Below are 22442 nucleotides of genomic sequence, written 5' to 3'. Positions count from 1 at the left end.
CTCCTCAGCAACCTGCAAGTGAGGGGCTAGACCGGTTTTTGGGATGATTTGGCTTCCAAGAGACATTTTTTAACCGGTGCAAGATTAGAGCAACTTGATTTGTGTTGGATGTAAGATGTTCTTGAAATTCCCCAACATTCTGCACTGGTTTGACCGATTTGGAATGAGGGGCACTGGGGAGGAAAGTCAGTGTAACCCAGTGGAATGTCCTCCTCAGCTGTGTCCTTGGAGAATGTGCTAATCAAAGTCAAATCTGCACATTGACTGTGTGAGATCACTTTGGCCCCAGCTGCAGTCAGGTTTTAACACTGACGTATCGTTGAACACTGCCTTTGTTTTATTCAAGCACGGACATGTAGGTCTGTGCGTTCCATCATTCAGTGCAATAATGTAGTCATTCTGAGAGAGATCTGTCAAGTCTATGTAGAAAGGAAATTCAACCTACATATGTGCCAATAAAATAAGTGTTGGCAGTGCTGTGTTACAGCTCATAGAAACATAGAAACTAGAAGCAGGAGAAGGCCATTCAGCCCTTCGAGCCTCCTCTGTCATTCATCTTGATCATGGCTGATCATCAAATTCAATATCCTGATCCCCCGTTTCCCCCCATATCCCTTGATCCCCTTAGCCCCAAGAGCTATATCTAATTTCTTTTTGAAATTGCACAATATTTTAGCCTCAACTACATTCTGTGGTAGTGAATTCCACACATTCACCACCCTCTGGGTGAAGAATTTCTCCTCACCTCAGTCCTAAAAGGTTTACCCCTTATCCTCAAACTATCCTAGTCCTGGACTTCCCCAATCGGGGAGTCTGGATTGCTGTGGCAACACACACATTTTACATGGTATGTCTGGAGCGTGATTGAAATGTAGAAACGTAGAAGATAGGAGCAGGAGGAGGCCATTCGGCCCTTCGAGTCTGCTCCGCCATTCATCACAATCATGGCTGATCGTCCAACTCAATAGCCTAATCCTGCTTTCTCTCCATAACCTTTGATCTCATTCGCCCAAGTGCTATATCCAGCTACCTCTTGAATACATTCAATGTTTTGGCATCAACTACTTCCTGTGGTAATGAACACCATCGGGAACATCTCCCTGCATCTACCCTGTCTAGTCCTGTTAGAATTTTATAAGTCTCTATGAGATCCCCCCTCATTCGTCTGAACTCCAGTGAAAACAATCCTAACCTAGTCAATCTCTCCTCATACATCAGTCCCGCCATCCCCGGAATCAGCCTAGTAAACCTCTGCTGCACTCCCTCGAGAGCAAGAACATCCTTCCTCAGAAAAGAAGACCAAAATTGCACACAATCCTCTAGGTGTGGCCTCACCAAGGCCCTGTATAATTGCAACAACCCATCCCTGCTCCTGTACTCGAAACCTCTCGCAATGAAGGCCAACATGCCATTTGCCTTCTTTACTGCCTGCTGCACCTGCATGCTTACCTTCCGTGACTGGTGCACAAGGACACCCAGATCGTGCTGCATACTCCCCTCTCCCAATTTACAGCCATTCGGGTTTCTTTTTATTCATTTGTTGGACATGGGCGTCGCTGGTTGGCCAACATTTATTGCCCATCCCTAGTTGCCCTTGTTCTGAGGGCAGTTGAGAGTCAACCACACACTGCTGAGGCTCTGGAGTCACATGTAGGCCAGACTGGTCAAGGACAGCAGGTTTCCTTCCCTAAAGGACATTAGTGAACCAGATGGGTTTTTCCAACAATCGACAATGGTTTCATGGTCATCAGTAGATTCTTAATTCTGGATATTTTTTTATTGAATTCAAATACCACTATCTGCCGTGGCAGGATTCAAACCCGGGTCCCCAGAACATTAGCTGAGTTTCTGGATTAATCGTCTAGCGGTAATACCACGAGACCATCGCCTCCCCGAGTAATCTGCCTTCTTGTTTTTGCTTCCAAAGTGACTAACCTCACATTTATCCAAATTATACCTCATCTGCCATTCATTTGCCCACTCACCAACCTGTCCAGATCATGCTGAAGGATCTCTGCATCCTCGTCACAGTTCACCCTCCCTCCTCAACTGAGGGTTGATTGAGGCTCCAATGTTCTTTCCATCTCATAGCTGAACATGAATCTCTCCCACTATCACCACTTGCCAAAGGCACGTGTTGGAAAGATTTGCAGCTTGACACTCAATGTGTTTGGTTGTGTTATAAACACATTTTCCTTGGCCATCAGGTTCTGGGGTGGGACTCGAACCCAGATTTTCTGGACCAAAGAATGATAGAATCATAGAAACCCTACCGTGCAGAAAGAGGCCACCTGGCCCATCGAGTCTGCACCAACCACAATCCCACCCAGGCTCCAACCCCACATCCCCACACATTTACCCGCTAATCCCTCTAACCTATTCATCTCAGGACAGTAAGGGGCAATTTTAGCATGGCCAATCAACCTAACCCGCACATCTTTGGACTGTGGGAGGAAACCGGAGCACCCGGAGGAAACCCTCGCAGACACGAGGAGAATGCGCAAACTCCACACAGACAGTAACCCAAGCCGGGAATCGAACCCAGGTCCCTGGAGCTGTGAAGCAGCAGTGCTAACCACTGTGCTACCGTGCCACCTAAGAGGTAGGGACACTGCCCACTGTGTCACTGGATCTCCCTTAATATAAGGATTAGACCTCCAGATTTTACATCATACGTTACTCCAGAGCAAGACATAACTGCAGTTCCAGAATAGGCCACGGTTCCTGGTGGCGCTAAGAGAACTGGCAGCCATTTAATTAGCCAGCAGCTCTTGATACTGGAATTTCTTCCCCAAGCTTGGGGGGTCGGGGAGTGGGGGGTGCGGTTGGGGCGGCAGTTAGGTCTGAAGCTAATTAACACCCACTGAATGTTGGGTGGCCGCTGGGTAGCCCGTGGAAACGTGGAGAGGGCTTACCACTTACATTTATGCCTGGGTTGAAGGTCGAGGTGTGCGTAGGGATCCCTGGTGCCATGTAAAATTCTGCTCAACATGTCTGAAGCACTTTGAGATGTTTCTGAGTGAAAATGCGCCATATAGAGTCATAGAGGTTTGCAGCATGGGAACAGGCCCTTCGGCCCAACATGTCCATGCCGCCCCTTTTTTTTACCACCAAGCCAGTCCCAGTTGCCCGCGTTTGGCCCATATCCTCCTATACCCATCTTACCCATGTAACTGTCTAAACGCTTTTTAAAAGACAAAATTGTACCCGCCTCTACTACTACCTCTGGCAGCTTGTTCCAGACACTCATCACCCTCTGTGTGAAAAAATTGCCCCTCTGGACACTTTTGTATCTCTCCCCTCTCACCTTAAACCTATGCCCTCTAGTTTTAGACTCCCCTGCCTTTGGGAAAAGATGTTGAATATCTAACTGATCTATGCCCCTCATTATTTTATAGGCCTCTATTAGATCATCCCTAAGTCTCCTACGCTCCAGAGAAAAAAGTCCCAGTCTATCCAGCCTCTCCTTATAACTCAAACTGTCAAGTTCCAGTAGCATCCCAGTAAAACTTTTCTGCATTCTTTCTAGTTTAATAATATCCTTTCTATAATAGGGTGCCCAGAACTGTACACAGTATTCCAAGTGGGGCCTTACCAATGTCTTGTACAACTTCAACAAGACGTCACAACTCCTGTATTCAATGTTCTGACCAATGAAACCAAGCATGCCGAATGCCTTTTTCACCACTCTGTCCACCTGTGACTCCACTTTCAAGGAGCTATGAACCTGCACCACCAGATCTCTTTGTTCTGTAACTCTCCCCAGCGCCCTACCATTAACTGAGTAAGTCCTGCCCTGGTTCGATCTACAAAAATGCATCACCTCGCATTTATCTAAATTAAACTCCATCTGCCATTCATCAGCCCACTGGCTCAAGTGATCAAGATCCCGTTGCAATCCTAGATAATCTCTGTCACTGTCCACTATGCCACCATATAAACCTTCCTTTATTAATTAAAGGGGAGGTGATGGCCTAGTGGTATTATCACTAGACTATTACTCCAGAATCTCAGCTAAATGTTCTGGGTCCCAGGTTCGAAACCTGTCAGGGTATTTGGTAGAATTTGACTTCAATAAAAAATATATGGAATTAAGAATCTACTGGTAACCATGAAACCATTGTCGATTGTCGGAAAAACCCAGCTGATCCTTTGGGGAAGGAAATCTGCCGTCCTTACCTGGTCTGGCCTACATGTGACTACAATGCGGCTGACTCTCAACTGCCCTCTGACATGGCTGAGCCAGACACTCAGCTCAAGGGCAACTAGGGATGGGCAATGGGCCCAGCCAGCGATGCTCATGTCTCCCGACTGTATTAAAGAAGGCAGGAGAGGTAAATGGTGAAGTGGTTTCTCATTCTTGTTAATTATTTCTGATCAATGTGTTGTTCTAGTGCAGTGAAGATTCTGAGCTCACTTTGCCTGAGTGATTCACTGCAATACCTTTCTGTAGGTCGATACATTACAAATTCTCAGTCGCTGTCAGCCCTCTATGGCTTTGTTCTCTTCGAAGTACTGAAAGTGAAGTTATAGATGTGGTCCTTAAACTGCAACAGCGAGTCATTGATTATACGGCACAAGCTTTTTGTCAGAGTGATCTCAGCCTTGGTAATGCCCCAGTCTCAGTAACTGTTAGTACACGTCAATCCATTGGTTCACTGATTAAAACTTTTGATTTTGATTTCATAGAATCATAGAAACCCTACAGTGCAGAAAGAGGCCATTCGGCCCATCGGGTTTGCACCGACCACAATCCCACCCAGACCCTACCCCCATATCCCTACATATTTACCCACTAATCCCTCTAACCTACACATCTCAGGACACTTAGGGCAATTTTCTTTTAGCATGGCCAATCAAACTAACCCGCACATCTTTGGACTGTGGGAAGAAACCGGAGCACCCGGAGGAAACCCACGCAGACACGAGGAGAATGTGCAAACTCCACACAGACAGTGACCCAAGCCGGGAATCAAACCCAGGTCCCTGGAGCTGTGAAGCAACAGTGCTAACCACTGTGCTACCGTGCCACCCCATTTGATTTGATTTGATTTATTATTGTCACATGTATTAACATACAATGAAAAGTATTGTTTCTTGCGCGCTATACAGACAAAGCATACCGTTCATAGAGAAGGAAAGGAGAGGGTGCAGAATGTCGTGTTACAGTCATAGCTAGGGTGTAGAGAAAGATCAACTTAATGCAAGGTAGGTCCATTCAAAGTCTGACAGCAGCAGGGAAGAAGCTTGTTCTTGAGTCGGTTGGTGCGTGACCTCAGACTTTTGTATCTTTTTCCCAACGGGAGAAGGTGGAAGAGAGAATGTCCGGAGTGCATGGGGTCCTTAATTATGCTGGCCATTTTTCCGAGGCAACGGGCAGTATAGACAGAGTCAATGGATGGGAGTGGTTTGCGTGATGGACGTGGGTGACCTCAATATGTTTCAACAAGACAGCATTGGGAGACTATCCTTTGCTGAGAATATTGGTGTACAGATAAACTAGATAAACTATGAGATGCATGGTGGCACAGTGGTTAGCACTGCTGCTTCACAGCGCCAGGGACCCGGGTTCGATTCCTGCCTTGGGTCACTGTCTGTGTGGAGTCTGCACGTTCTCCCCGTGTCTCATAGAATCATGGAAACCCTACAGTGCAGAAAGAGGCCATTTGGCCTATCGCGTCTGCACCGACCACAATCCCACCCAGGCCCCAGCCCCATATCCCTACATATTTACCCGCTAATCCCTCTAACCTACGCATCTCAGGTCTCTAAGGGGCAATTTTTAGCATGGCCAATCAACCTAACCCGCACATCTTTGGACTGTGGGAGGAAACCGGAGCACCCGGAGGAAACCCACGCAGACACGGGGAGAATGTGCAAACTCCACGCAGACATGTCTGTGTGGGTTTCCTCTGGATTTCCACTGTGCTGCCCTTAAAATTAGTGTCCACTTGTCAATCAATCAGCACCCTTTTTTCTTATAGTATAAATTGTTGTGATCATTTGAAATTTGGCATTCTTGCATTTGTCCTGATAAGTGCCTCGATTTTCAGCAAATTCAATTTCTGCATTACCAAGCCAGAGTGAATGTTCTAAGGTCAGTGGAGAGGCCTTCTTGTTTTCAACATAAGGGGTGACCCTGCAAGAATTCCCAAACCCTTTAAGAACTTGGACCCATAGAAAAGACATCCAGATGCGGGGAGGCCTCCGGGGTCTAGTGCAGGACTCACGGCCTTTAGTCAGGTTTAGTTCACCTGCAAAGAGCAGGGAGGCCAAAACGGACATATTCAAAGAACAAAGAGCAATACAGCACAGAAACAGGCCCTTTGGCCCACCAAGCCAGCGCCGAGACGAGGGTTTCTATCCCTCTGTCCGCCTCTGTTCTGGTTGTATCACAGCTTGGAATGGCTCCTGCTCTGCCGAAAACCGCAAGAAACTACAAAAGGTCGTGAATGTAGCCCAATCCATCACGCAAACCAGCCTCCCATCCATTGGCTCGGTCTACACTTTCCGCTGCCTCGGAAAAGCATAATTAAGGACCCCACGCACCCCGGACATTCTCTCTTCCACCTTCTTCCGTCAGGAAAAAGATACAAAAGTCTGAGGTCATGCACCAACTGACTCGAGAACAGCTTCTTCCCTGCTGCCGTCAGACTTTTGAATGGACCCACCTCGCATTAAGTTGATCTTTCTCTACACCTTAGCTATGAACGTAACACTACATTCTGCACTCTCTCTTTTCCTTCTCTATGAACGGTATGCTTTGTCTGTATAGCACGCAAGAAACAATACTTTTCACTGTATACTAATACATGTGACAATAATAAATCAAATCCAATCATGTGCTGTAATGCCCCTGATCTGCAAGATAGCGTGTTTTCTGATTTAGCACGAGCAATGCCACAGGAGGTCCTCAAACAAAAAACATGCACCATCCCTTTCCTGGTTGTCGCGTTCCTCCATTGCGCTGTAAATAACAACAGCAACTTGCATTGATGTAGTGCCATTAACAGAATAAAATGTGCCATGGCGGCCGCCTCTCACACTCCAGATGTTGCAGACCAGACATCACGCCTCAGGTGTCACGTCCCAAACAGATGTTTTCACAGCTGGTTGAATTTCACGAGTGATTGACCAGAAACAGAGAAAGAGAAAAGAAAGTTCTGAGAATTAACCCTTTCCTAAACCACTGGACTGCTTCACTCCTTGGAGAAGCTGGGTCAGGTATCATCTGTGCTTGATATTTTGTCCTTCTAACTAGTTCCAGCAGGCAAATGTTTACACCTTTCTTAAGAAAACATTCACTGCTAAATACAGCACCACACATAAGATAATTCTTTGACTTCAGCTGAAGTACAAAAAATATAATTGTGCATGTAGATTCCTATGTTACTTTCTGTGACCAGTTTAAAGTTTATTTATTATTCGTCACAAATCGGCTTCCATTAATACTGCAATGAAGTTACTGTGAAAATCCCCTCGTCGCTGCACTCCTGTTCGGGTACACTGAAGGAGAATTTAGCACGGCCAATGCTCCTAACCAGTACGTCTTTCGGACTGTGGGAGGAAACCAGAGCACCCGGAGGAAACCCACGCAGACATGGGGAGAACGTGCAGACTCCGCACAGACAGTGAACCAAGCCGGGAATCGAACCCGGGTCCCTGGCGCTGTGTGGCAGCAGTGCTAACCACTGTACCACCGTGCCGCTCCATAATTGAAGTAATATAGCAAAGGATGTCTATATTTTACAGTGCGTTGGGCCTTATCAATGAGACGTTATAATATCATACTTAAAAGCATCAGCAAGCCTGGGAGATTTTCAATATAATAATTTGCTCTATCTCATTCTATTTTATTTGATTTTTAACTGTTCTCTATCTTTTCTTTCTTTATTATCTTTCTTAATTTTTCTTCCCCCCCCACTCTTTCCTCCTACTTCATCCCCCTTCCCTTACCTTTTCTCCCCCCTGCTTCCCATTTTCTACATTCTAGCTCTGTCCCATTCCCCCCACAAGTTCATCTGTCTCAGCTTACAGCTTCTCTGCTGTTTGGCCATTCACACCTTCTATTCTCTCTATGGACTGCCATTAGCAGCCTTTCCCCTTGTTTCTGTGGCTATGACTCATCTTACATTCCCTCCCCCTGCAGTATAAATATCTCCCACTTTCAATGCCTTTTAGCTTTGACAAAGGGTCACCTGGACTTGAACCGTCTGCTCTTTTCTCTCCTTACAGATGCTGCCAGACCTGCTGAGATTTTCCAGCATTTTCTCTTTTGGTTTCAATACAATGACCATCCACATGTCTATAATTTAAAAAAGTTACTTATCTGCAAGCATCGATTTATTGAGACCTTCCATTGGAGACCTCTGTTCACAGCAGGGCAAGCTTCAGTGACTTCTTGTAGATCCGCATTGCTTGAGATTGCATGAGCTTCTGATCCAGGGGTGCCCTCAGATAGAAAGATCCGCTGAAGACTGAGCGTGTTTAACGGGTCCCAACTTTTCTCGGCTAGTCCATGACACCCAGGTCGATCTGAAATGTCAACCTCTGTTGAATTGGCTGTGACCACATCAGATTAGCTCGCGGCAGCCCCCGTAACCTGTGCAATTGAAGGAGTTCCCAGTGTAAAAGGGAGATATTAAATGGAAGTCTGCAGAAGAAGAAAGCAATTGTCCAATCAAAGGTACTTGCTTTATAAAGCACATACAGTTCTGATCGCCTTTGCCTTACGGTTAGACACCTGTACATAACTTTTGCTGAAGAAAATTCCACTAATTTTCATTTCATCAATTGCATAATTCATTAAAATATGTAATCAATATTCCAGATTAACTGACTCATAGAATCATAGGCTGGAATTGTACTGGCACGCCCCCACCCAAGGCTCATAGGATCATGCCCAAGGCCAATGGTGAATGCCGTTCTGCGAACGAGGTGGGAGTGCTGGTAAAATCAGGGCCATAGAATCCTACAGTGCAGAAGGAGGCCTTTCGGCCCATCGAGCCTGCACCAACAACAATCCCACCCAGGCCCTATTCCCGTAACCCCATGTATGTACCCTGCTAATCCCCTTGACACCAAGGGGCAATTTAGCATGGCCAATCCACTTAACCTGCACATCTTTGAAGTGTGTGAGGAAACTGGAGCACCCGGAGGAAATCCACACAAGACACGGGGAGAATGTGCAAACTCCACATAGACAGTCACCTGAGGCCGGAATTGAACCTGGGACCCTGGCGCTGTAAGGCAGCAGGGCTAACATCTGTGCCACCGTACCATGAAAGCAAATTGTGGACAACCGGTTTTGCTGAGGAACTGGAGGATCATGCATCAAGCAAGATCTTCACCAATGTTGTCAGGCATCTCATGGAGAAGTTGTAAAACGCATTTGAATTGTTTTATTTTCTTCTCAGCTGTGAATACATATTATAGTAGGAATTGGCAGCTGGTCACTTTACTGCCATGACCATTTTCTTAGCTAGCGTAGAACGTATTGACGCCATCTGTTGTAAAGACTCTGCCTGTCATTTTTCGTAATCTCTTTATAATACATGCAGCAGTTGATTAATCTGTAATGTGCTTAGAGCTTAACTGTAAGCACTGGACATGGATATTTGTATGAAGATAACTTAGAGATATTGAGCTTTCCTAACATTTCCACTCATATTAATAATGAAAAGGCATAAAGACCAGCCATGATATAAGACAGTAGACTCTCTGAAGTTCTGCTGTCAAATCAGGTCCATTGTTAATTAACATAAAGGAATGTGACAACAGGCAGTCAGCTGATTGATTAAGTATTTTCATGAGGAAAATTAAATGATTCAAATCAAGAATACAATCATACATATTCATAGAATCCTTACAGTGCAGAAGGAGGCTATTCGGCCCATCGAGTCTGCACCAACAACAATCCCACCTAGGCCCTATTCCCGTAACCTCACATATTTACCCCGCCAATCCTTCTCACCTACACATCCTGGGCACTAAGGGGCAATTTAGCACGGCCAATATACCTAACCCACACATCTTTGCTCTGTGGGAGGAAACTGGAGCACCCGGAGGAAACCCACGCAGGCACGAGGAGAATGTGCAAACTCCACACAGACAGCGACCCAAGCTGTGAATCGAACCCAGGTCTCTGGAGTTGTGAGGCAGCAGCGCTAACCACTGTGCCAGCGTGCCACCCCACGCTCTAGAAATTTTATGAATTGATTCACAAATAAATTTGTTGATTCAGTTATTTATGAGTTTCAAATGCATTTATATCTGTGTAAATTAATGCAATTTAGAAATAGATTAAAAATTACACATTATCTGAACGGTGATGATTAAACTTAAATGTAAAAAACAAAATGTTAGTTTTTCTACATACATTGGAAACTAATCCTTAAGTTTTCTGACCTTCACTTGAATACTTTTCACTGTATCCCAATACGTGACAATAATAAATCAACTCAAATCATATCAAATTTAACGTTAAATCTTAAAGTAAGACAGGACAACGACCCTGAGTATGATCACGCAAGAGCTTTCTGAATCAGAAACACAGAATTCCAAATGTTACCACCTTTGCTAATCCAGCTGATCATGGTTGACTCGGGTACCAGGAAAAGAATCCATTTTGGGAAACGTAGTCATTCCAATTCAAAAGAAATGAGGTGGCACAGTGGTTAGCACTGCTGCCTCACAGCGCCAGGGACCCAGGTTCAATTCCGGTCTTGGCTCACTGTCTGTGAGGAATTTGCACATTCTCCCCATGTCTGCGTGGGTTTCCTCCGGGTGCTCCGGTTTCATCCCACAGTCCAAAGATGTGCGGGTTAGGTTGATTGTCCGTGCTAAAATTGACCCTGTCGGGGGATTAGCAGGGTAAATATATGGGGTTACGAGAATAGGGCCTGGGTGTGATTGTGGTCAGTGCAGACTCGATGGGCCAAAGGACCTCCTTCTGCACTGCAGGGATTCTATGATTCTATGGAGGATGTTCACATCCTTTCTTCAATCGTTACCACAGAAAGCAGTTGAGGCCGAAACATTGTGGGCGGGATTTTCCGGCCAAGCTCACCCCAAGAATGGAAAATTCCGCCCAAGGTCAACAGACCGTTGCATGGTATGTGTCTGCTACAATTCCCGTGGTGGGTGTTACCGGAAAATTCCATCCTGTATATCTTCAAGAAGCAGTTCGATATAGCTCTTGGGGCAAAATTGATCAAAGGATGTAGGGGTGGTGGGCGGGATCAGGGTATTAAGTTGGATGATCAGCCATGATCATAATGAATTGCGGAGCAGGCTTGAATGGCCTACTCCTGCTTCTATTTTCATTTTAGAATCCCTACAGTGCAGAAGGAGGCCATTTGGCCCATCGAGTCTGCACTGACCACAATCCCACCCAGGTCCTATCCCCATAACCCCACATTTTCACTCTGCTAATCCCCTGACACTAGGGTCAATTTAGCATGACCAATCAACCTAACCCGCATATCTTTGGACTGTGGGAGGAAACCGGAGCACCCGGAGGAAACCCACACAGACACGGGGAGAATGTGCAAACTCCGCACAGACAGTGATCTGAGGCTGGAATTGAACCTGTGTCCCCTGGCGCTGTGAGGCAGCAGTGCCAACCACTGTGCCACTGTGCCGCCCAACACTGGACAATACTGCAGTACACCTGATTGCTGTGATACTCCTCAGGAGGTGGAGGGTGCGGTGACAGTTCAGTTACCTCATTGAATAATGGGTGGCACGGTGGTTAGCACTGCTGCCTCACAGTGCCAGGGACCCGGGTTCGATTCCCGGCTTGGGTCACTGTCTGTGCGGAGTCTGCACGTTCTCCCCGTGTCTGCTTGGGTTCCCTCCGAGTGCTCCGGTTTCCTCCCACAGTGTGAATGACGTGCTGGTTAGGTGCATTGGCCATGCTAAATTCTCCCTCAGTGCACCCGAACAGGCGCTGGAGTGTGGAGACTAGGGGATTTACAGTGTGGCAACTAGGGGAATTTCAGTGTGGCGACTAGGGGAATTTCACAGTAACTTCATTGCAGTGTTAATGTAAGCCTTACTTGTGACGAATAAATAAACTTTTAAGTGCAGTGCCAATTTGAAGTGATTGGGGGTGTGCAGGTAAGGACTTGTTGCGACAGTATTTCATACTCTCTCCGCTCTCTCTGTTCTCCAGGTAATGTTGGAGCAGATGCAAGGACTTGCTCACCTGGAGCTTTCAGGCTGCAATGACTTCACAGAAGCTGGCCTCTGGTCCAGCCTTAATGCACGGATTACCTCCCTGAGCGTCAGCGACTGCATCAACGTGGCGGACGACGCCATCGCCGCCATTTCGCAGCTGCTGCCGAACCTTACTGAGCTGAACTTGCAGGCCTATCATGTGACGGACACGGCCATGGCCTATTTCACTGCCAAGCAAGGGTACACCACACACATGCTGCGCCTGAACTCCTGCTGGGAGATCACTAACCACGGCGTGGTGAACATGGTGCACAGCCTGCCCAACCTCACCACCCTCAGCCTCTCCGGCTGCTCCAAGATCACCGACGACGGGGTGGAGCTGGTGGCGGAGAACTTGCGGAAGCTGCGCAGCCTGGACCTCTCGTGGTGCCCACGTATCACCGACATGGCGCTGGAGTACATTGCTTGCGATCTGCACAAGCTAGAGGAGCTGATATTGGACAGGTAGACCAAAGGCTAAATCTGCGTTGGATTTAATAATGTGGGCAGTTGATGGGCTAAAGTAAAAAGCATTAAGTCGGGGTCTCAGGTGATTCATTCAGTAAATATGAATCAGCACAGAGTAAAGATTCACCCTTGCGACAGATTGCAGGGGCTTTAATTTCTGGCAAAAAAATCTCTAAACGCATTTCTCAAAACATCTTTGATAGGATGTGGGAGTCACTGGCAAGGCCAGCATTTATTTTCCATCCCTTATTGCACTGGAACTGAGTGGCTCGTTAGACCATTTCCAGTAGACCATTTCCAGAGGGGCAGTGAAGAGTTAAGAGTTTAAAGGGAGACGATGGCCTAATGGTATTATCGCTAGATTATTAATCCAGAAACTCATAGTATCCTACAGTGCAGAAGGAGGCCATTCGGCCCATCGCGTCTGCACCGACCACAATCCCACACAGGCCCTATCCCCATAATCCCATGCATTTACTCTAGCTAGTCCCCCCTGACACTAAGGGGCAATCTTAGCATAGCCAATCCACCTAACCCGCACGCCTTTGGACTGTGGGAAGAAACCGGAGCTCCCGGAGGAAACCCATGCAGACACGGGGAGAACGTGCAGACTCCACACAGACAGTGGCCCAAGCCAGGAATCAAACCCAGATCCCTGGCGCTGTGAGGCAGCGGTGCTAACCACTGTGCCACCGTGCCACCCATCTTACTCTTACCTCTGCCACATTCTCCAGCCTCGCGTCACTCCTGTGCTCTTCAGCTCTCTATTTCTGTCCATCTCATCCTCTGGTGAAGGCCGAAAACAGAATGTTTACGGGACTTATGCAGGTGAAGATTAGCCCGTTTGTGCTAAATACGCAAGCACTGGCCCCATTGAAGGCCCGTGCGCTGATAAGCATTTTCCATTGCTTGACAGAGCTTTATGGAACCTTAATTTTAACAATTTAACTTCCACAACAGTCGTTGGAGCAAAATCCTGGAACTCCATCCTTAACAACATTGTGGGTGTACCTCCACCACATGGGCTGCAGCGGCTCAAGAAGGCAGCTCACCACCTTCTTCACAAGGGGCAATTAGTGATGGACAATAAATGTTGACCCAGCCAGTGATGCCCACATCCCATAAATGGATAAAAAAGAACAGATGACTGGCCCCATTAGTTATTTCTTTGTCCCATGATTCACCCTGTGTGTGCACATGTCTGTGTGGTTGACTATGTTAGTATCTATTGTCGCTGCAGAACCATTTCTTTTGCTTAATGGTTTACAATCGCTGTTGTCTGTGAAGTTCAGTTGTGAATTGGGAAACTTGAAGAGGCAGGGGGGCTGATTCTGGGCTTGATAAAGAAAATGAGGAACAACAGCCACAATACACTGCAAAGCTGACAAATATTCATATTCACAAACTGTTTCAAATTGGACTTAGATTTCAGTTTCTAATTTTATTATAACGGTGTATTGTATATTCACTGCCGCTGTTTCAATGTCTTACTGAATTATGTCTTACTATTTGCTGTCATGTACACCAGGAAGTCAAACAACCAAACCCCTTTGATTATCAGAACATTGAATACAGGAGTTGGGACATCCTGTTGAAGTTGTACAAGACATTAGTAAGGCCACATTTATACAGTGTACAGTTCTGCTCACCCTGTTATGAATGGCAGCTGGAGTTTAATTTAGATAAATGCGCGGTGATGCATTTTGGTAGATTGAACCAGGGCAGGACTTACTCAGTTAATGGTAGGGTGTTGGGGAGAGTTATAGAACAAAGAGATCTGGGGGTACGTGTTCATGGCTCCTTGAAAGTGGAATCACAGGTGGACAGAGTGGTGAAGAAGGCATTCAGCACGCTTGGTTTCATTGGTCAGAACATTGAATACAGGAGTTGGGATGTCTTGTTGAAGTTGTAAAAGACATTAGTAAGGCCGCACTTGGAATACTGTGTACAGTTCTGGTCACCCTATTATAGAAAGGATATTGTTAAACTAGAAAAAGTGCAGAAAATATTTACGAGGATGCTACCAGGATTTGATGGTTTGAGTTATAAGGAGAGGCTGGATAGACTGGACTTTTTTCCCTGGAGCATAGGAGGCTTAGGGGTAATCTTATAAAATAATGAGGGGCACAGATCAGCTAGATAGTCAATTTCTTTTCCCAAAGTTGGGGAGTCTAAAACTAGAGGGCATAGGTTTAAGGTGAGAGGGGAAAGATACGAACGGATCCAGAGGGGCAATATTTTCACAGAGGGTGGTGAGTGTCTGGAACAAGCTGCCAGAGGTAGTAGTAGAGACGGGTACAATTTTGTCTTTGAGGAAGCATTTAGATAGTTACATGGGTAAGATGTGTATAGAGGGATATGGGCCAAACGTGGGCAATTGGACTTGCTTAGTGGTTAAAAAAAAGAGGGCGGCATGGACAAGTTGGGCTGGACGGCCTGTTTCCATGCTGCAAGCCTCTATGACTCTACGACTCCATCCACAACATAACACATGCAGATGGATCAGCGAGTATGTTTCTCCGTATCTCTTCTAATTAACTTATACCAGCACTACTGCAGACCATCGGAGATGTTTTAAATCTGTCAGACACTTTCAACGGATTAGCAAAGAATGCCAAACACTTTGTTTGAGTGTGCTTTACACTGGACAGAGAATGTACCCAGTTTTGGTTCCTCTGCCCTTCAGCAGGCGGTTGGAAGAAATGGCAACCATTCGAACAGATGTTGGCTCATTTATACAAGTTTAATAGTTTTATCCATGCAAATGAGCCACTCGGCCTACGTAAGTGATCTGCCTCAGTAAAGACGTGTGCAACATGGTACATGGGGTCATGCTTCAGCATGGGGTGAGGGGGTGGAATAATCCCCTGATAATCAGATACAGAGAAAGAGCCTTTTCCAGGAGTCAATGCTGCTTGATCCATAGCACATGACCATTGCTAAGGCATAGCTCAGCATTACTAAAGGAGGGAATCATTGCTCTGAAGACAGGAAATGCTATTGATTGTTGGGAGGAAATCAATGATGTTAACCATTCAGAAAGATCAAACCTACATCATTGAACGACAAAAGGCCACCCAGGATATTTGCCCACAAGGCTTGAGCAAATCATTGCCCTGATCATCCACTTTCACTGCGACTATGATGTAATCTGTACCTCGAAGGCTGTTAAATCATAGAATCCCTACAATGCAGAAGGAGACCATTCAGCCCATCGAGTCTGTACCGACCACCATCCCACCCAGGTCCTATTCCTGTAACCCCATGCATTTACACTGCTGATCCCCCCTGACACTAAGGGGCAATTTATCATGGCCAATCAACCTAACCTGCACATCTTTGGACTGTGAGAGGAAACCGGAGCACCCGGAGGGAACCCACGCAGACACGGGGAGAACGTGCAAACCCGAGGCAAGAATTGATCCCGCGTTCCTGGCGCTGTGACGCAGCAGTGCTAACCACTGTGCCACCGTGCCAACAAAAGATCTGGTAAGTCGTGACTAAGTTCTGACTTGCTTTTCAATAAAAACGGCTATCTTTGTTGTAAAATATGTTCAATCACTTATATTTACTAAGAATATGCGGTAAAGTCAACTGATCATTTCTTGTTAATCACTTATAGTCAATCATTTAGAATATATTGCTGTTGTGATATTAGAAAGCTATGCAAAGTTCAAATTCTGATTATGTTAGTTATTTTATCTTTCCACAGGTAAGCTCACCAATGAGATGATGCAGGAGAATGTCACAATTTCAGAAGATGAAGGAATAGGCATTAGGATGCCTCCATCAAGAAGGACTAGGGCATATGGTCAAAGACCCAAGCTGGCTGCAGTGCTGTTTAGTAACAGGGAACATATCACATACGACTAGAACCTTCCCTTGAGTCATTATGTTCTGCAGTGCATGATGTAAGCGATGCACCGAATATTAGGGGTTGGGCCTTGCTGACTGGACAAGCGCTGCCATTTCCCACCGTTATTTCACACTGAACGTGTTGGAGCAGGCCTTTTGTCATTTACATGTTCTAATGTAATGTGCATATCGTGCCAGACTTCATAAAATCCATGCAGTGCAGAAGGAGGCCATTCGGCCCCTCAAGCCTGCACCAACTCTCCAACAGAACATCTTACCCAGGCCCTATCCCCGTAACCCCATGTATTTACCCCCCTAATCCCCCTAACCTACACATCTTGGGATACTAAAGGACAATTTAGCATGGCCAATCCTTCTAACCAGCACACTAGGAGTGTGGGAGGAAATCGGAGCACCCGAAGAAAACCCACACAGACACGGGGAGAATGTGCAAACTCCACACAGACAGTCACCCAAGGCTGGAATCGAACACGGATCTCTGGCACCATGAGGCAGCAGTGCTAACCAGTGTGCCACGTGCCACTGCTTAATGCTCCAGCAGGAATGCCTACGGCCTGGTAGCAGTGGAGACTGATCTATAGGATGCTATAGTTAAGAAAGCCCACCAACGCCTCTACTTTCTCAGAAGACTAAGGAAATTTGGCATGTCAGCTACGACTCTCACCAACTTTTACAGATGAACCATAGAAAGCATTCTTTCTGGTTGTATCACAGCTTGGTATGGGCTCCTGCTCTGCCCAAGACCGCAAGGAACTACAAAGGGTCATGAATGTAGCCCAATCCATCACGCAAACCAGCCTTCCATCCATTGACTCTGTCTACACTTCCCGCTGCCTCGGAAAAGCAGCCAGCATAATCAAGGACCCCACGAACCCCGGACATTTTCTCTTCCACCTTCCTCCGTCAGGAAAAAGATGCAAAAGTCTGAGGTTACGTACCAACCAACTCAAGAACAGCTTCTTCACTGCTGCCATCAGACTTTTGAATGGACCTATCTTACATTAAGTTGATCTTTCTCTACACCCTAGCTATGACTGTAACACTACATTCTGCACTCTCTCCTTTCCTTCTCTATGAATGGTATGCTTTGTCTGTATAGCGTGCAAGAAACAATACTGTGGCTGGCCTCTTGGAAGTAGGAAACTCCCCCTGCAGGACCCAGAAAAACCTGACAGCAGACAGCTTGACTGGGAACTAACCCTGATGAGGTTCCCAGAAGTGGCTGGAGCAAGATTAATACTGGCACCCAGCTGGCAGACAAGCCCACCGAGGCAACTGTTAAATTCCACCCATTGTTCAAGACATCGCTGTTCGTAGCATCCTTTTGGTCCATCAGTCTAATACACCTCATACCTTGACTGTTGCTTTGTGGAAATTCACTGAATGAGGATTCCTTGCAGAAATCAACCCAGTTCTTGGAAAAATGTTGATGATTAGAACAACTGCACACAGCTTACATGCATAATAACTAACAATATGCCATGCATAATTAGTATTCAACCGCTTCATATTTTTACATTGTGTTTATCTTTTTGAATATAGGGGCAACTAATTATAACACTTTGTAGAGAATTGCTAATTTATACTATTTCATTTTTATACAAAAATAAGAGGAAGATCTATAATTAAGTATTACAGTAAGGTTATCCAGTACATAGAATCATAGAGTGCAGAAGAGGCTCTTTAGCCCATTGAGTCCGCACCGACGTATTAGAAACACCTGAACTCCCACCTAATCCCATCTGCCAACACTTGGCCCATAGCCTTGTATTGCGCCTATAATATTTACCAACTAAGCTGAATAAAGAACTTTGTTTAATCATTTCTTATTGTTGTTTGGTGGCACTGAACGTGAGTATCAACTAAACAAGAAGTTGTGAGATAGCCATTCCCTGGTTCATTCTCCATGGCAATGACTTGACCAGTCAGGGATGACCTGCATGGTTTCAATTTAAACAGAAGCTTGGCAGTTAACTGTTACCTGGTGCATACTCCGTGGTGGCAAAACTTCTGCCAATCAGAGTCCACATGCCAACCAATCAACACTCGCTTCTCATGCAGTAAAATTCTTGTTCCCTTTGGAATTGGTACTCTTGTGAATATGTCCTGATGAGTACAAAACAAAAAGCTTTGACAGCATTTCCCTTTTTTCAGCATTAATCATTTCTTGTTTGAAAGTTTCCCTCTTTATTACCTCCTTCATTTTGGAAATGTGCATCAGAATGAAATGTCCTCAAAGCAAAATAGCTTCTCCTCTATTTGACACTCGTTACTCTTGTTGAACCTGTAGTATTCCTATAATGGATATATGCCACATAAAGTTTTACATATAAATTTTACACAAATCGTGTTCAAGTTTTCTTAGTGGGGCATCTTCCCTTAACTTTCAACAGCATTACTCACTGAACCCCTCACCATCAACATCCTGGGGTCACTATTAATCAGGAACATAACTGGGTCAGCAATATGAATGTAGTGGCTACAAGAAAGGATCAGAGACTGAGTATTCTGCTGTGAGGGACTCGTGTCTAGACTCCCCAAAGCCTGTCCACCCCTTACAAGACACAGGTTTGGATAAGTCTGGATAAGTGAAGCTCCAACAACACTCAAGAAGCTCGACACCTTCCAGGACAAAGCAGCCTATTATGCTGGCACTCCATCCACCCCTTTATATATTCACATGTGTACTATTTACAAGATGTGGTGCAGCAACTTGTCATGGCATCTTTGACAGCACCTCCCAAACCTGCCTAGAAGAACAGAGACAGCAGGTACATGGGACTTCCAGCACTTGCAAGTTCCCCTCCAAGTCATACACCACTTGAATATATATTACCATTCATTTACTGATTAAAATGAGCCAATACTTCAGACTCTTGCAAAACATCTTTGACATCCTTGTATGCTCTCTCATATGCTGTTGTACAATCCCATGACTGTTCCACATGTAGTAAATTATGCAATGGCTTTAATAATGTAGCTAAATTAGAGACAAATTTGTCATAATAATTTACTAACTCTAGAAAGGGCCTCAGTTGGGTCAAATCATCGGACGGGGTACTTCTAAAATAGTGTCCATCTTTTTAGGTGCTTTATGTAGGCTTTTACTATCAATAACATGACCCAAATACTGGGCTGATGTTGGAAAAAGTCACACTTTTTTTTCTTGATTCACAGACCATGTGCTTGGGGACGTTCCAATGTTGCTTCTAAATTATTCAAGTGCTCTTGTTCACTGGACGCTATAATTTGAATATTATCCAGGTAACATTGTGCACTAGAGAGCCAATTAAAATCTGATCCATTGATCTTTGAAAGGGAAGATTGCCAAAAGGCAATCTTTTTCAATGAAAGAGACCTGTATGAGTTACGATGGTAAGCAACGGTTGTGATTCAGTGGCTACATTCATCTGTAAACGTGCTTGTGAAAAATCAAACTTGCTGAATTTCTGCCCACTCGATAAGCCAGCAAACAAATCTTCAATTAAGGGAAGCAGATATTGTTCAGCACACAGCTTGATTTATGGTGGCTTTAAAACCACCACAAATACGAACTGAGCCATCTGGTTTCATGACAGGTACGATGGGGGTTGCCCAGTCGCTCATTGTAACCAGCTTTAACATATCACTGTTAACAGTAAGCGTGCAGGTATAGCAGGCAGTAAAGAATGCAAATGGTATGTTGGCCTTCATAGCGAGAGGATTTGAGTAAAGGAATAGGGATGTTTGATTGCAATTGTTTAGAGCATTGGTGAGGTCACACCTTGAGTATTGTTTTCAATTTTGGTGTCCTTATCTGAGGAAGGATGTCCTTGCTATAGAGGAAGTACAGCAAAGTTTTACCAGGCTGATTCCTGGCATGGCAGGTCTGTCATACGTGGAGAGATTAAGTTGGTTAGGATTATATTCACTGGAGTTTAGAAGAGTGAGAGGGGATCTCACAGAAACTTATAAAATTCTAACAGGGTTAGACAGGGTAGATTCAGAAAGAATGTTCCCAATGGAGGGGAGTCCAGAACTAGGGGTCATAGTTTGAGGATAAGGGGTAAACCTTTTAGAATTGAGGTGAGGAGAAATTTCTTCACCCAGAGGGTGGTGAATGTGTGGAATTCACTCCCACAGAATATAGTTGAGGCCAAAACGTTGGCTGATTTCAAGAAGAAATTAGATATAGCTCTTGGGGCTAAAGAAATCAAGGGATACGGGAGGAAGGGAGGGATCGGGATATTTAATTTGATGATCAGCCGTGATCAAAATGAAAGACGGAGCAGGTTCGAAGGGCCAAATGACCTTCTCCTGCTTCTAGTTTCTATGTTTCTATGTAGCAAGCCGTACTAATCTTCTTCGAAGTTGGGACGAATTGCATTTAGCACCATTCTTGGATTTGAGACATTTTGGTTGAATATTAGGCTTTATCCCCTCCAAAAACTTCCCCAGGCCTCTCCTGGGCCTACTTCCGGTTTTGAAAAAAACCTCCGATTTTAAACCCAAAATTAACTGAAAAAATAAATAATTAATTCTGCACTGTAGATTCTATCATTCGAATGACATCACCACCAAATCATATAATCAGCTCTTAAAGCAATTGTGCAACCATTTAAATATATAACAGTTTATTAAGGTTTAAATTAGTACAGCAAGGAGGCATTAAATTAATTCAAAATTAACTAAGAAAATAATTAATTAGTTATTTAATTAACATACAATAAGGATGGCAGAGCAGGTGATGAGATTTAACTGAAGGGTGTCGGGGCTTCTGGATGCCAGTGTGATCCAGAGCAAATGCATCTGCAGTTAAGCGTCTGTAGCTTCAGGAATTTTAGCTCAGAATTATTGATCTGCAGTGGACACTGCTACACATCAGGAAGGGGGAAAGTTAACAGGATATTTTGTTCCAGAAGGTGGAAGGGTAGGATCTTCTGTTTTGGTCAGCGGTCAGGGATAGGAGGGTGTAAGTAAGGCAGGTAAGGGGAATGGGAAGGTAGAGAAGGTGGAGAAGCCTCAGCCTCTACAATTTTCCGACAGGCTCGAGGTGCTTGCAGCCTGTAAGAATGAGAGTGGGGACTGTAGTGTGGATGAGCAAACTGACCATAGCACAATGGTACAGAAAGCCATAGAAGCTGGGGAAGCTAACAGGAATGTAGTGGTAGTAGGAGGCATTATAGTGAGGGGAAAGGACACGTTTCTGTGCCGCTGTGAGTAAGAGTCCTGACGACTGTGTTGCCTGCCCAGAGTCAGGGTTCAAGACATCTGCTCTGGGTTGGAGAGCAATTTGCAAAGATTCAGTAGTCGTGGTTCACGTTGGTACCAAAGAAAAAGGTAGGATTCGGAAACAGATTCTGCTTAGAGAGTATAAACAGCTTGGGGTTAAATTAAAAATCAGAGCCTCAAAGATAATAAGCTCTAAATTCAGGCCATTGGAGCTTTCCGAAGATGGTACTAGTAGGATAGATAAGGGAGAACCAGTGGATGTGGTCCATTTGGATTTTCAGAGGATTTTCGATAAGGTCCCACATGGGAGGTTAGTAAACAGAATTAGAGCACATGGGTTGGGGGAAATATACTGGCATGGCTTGAAGATTGGTTAATGGAGAGAAAACAGAGCACAAGGATAAACAGATCATTCTCAGGTTGGTCGGCTTTGACTTGTGGGCGACTGCAAGGATCAGAGCCTGAACCCCAGCCATTCACAAATGATATCAATAATTTGGATGTGGGGACCAAATGTAATATTTCCAGATTTGCTGATGCCACCAAACGTGATGGGAATGTGAGTTGTGAGGATGCAAAGCTGCTTCAAGGATATTTGTGATGTGGAGATGCCGGCGTTGGACTGGGGTAAACACAGTAAGAAGTTTAACAACACCAGGTTAAAGTCC

The 22442-nt window shown here is 45.2% G+C and overlaps 1 protein-coding gene across 1 annotated transcript in view; it reads left to right on the top strand.

Annotated features, from left to right (window-relative positions):
- fbxl16 (F-box and leucine-rich repeat protein 16) overlaps positions 1-22442 on the top strand; it is a 138804-nt gene that overhangs the window by 59323 nt on the left and 57039 nt on the right. Inside the window, exon 2 of the mRNA XM_078240829.1 lies at positions 12176-12684. Coding sequence (XP_078096955.1) covers positions 12176-12684 — 509 coding nt within the window. The remainder of the gene's footprint in view (positions 1-12175; positions 12685-22442) is intronic.

Source organism: Mustelus asterias, chromosome 23 (assembly GCF_964213995.1).
Source record: "Mustelus asterias chromosome 23, sMusAst1.hap1.1, whole genome shotgun sequence".
Taxonomy (NCBI): Eukaryota; Metazoa; Chordata; class Chondrichthyes; order Carcharhiniformes; family Triakidae; genus Mustelus; species Mustelus asterias.
Note: the sequence above shows the minus strand (reverse complement) of the source record. Positions and strands in the feature narration are given on the sequence as shown.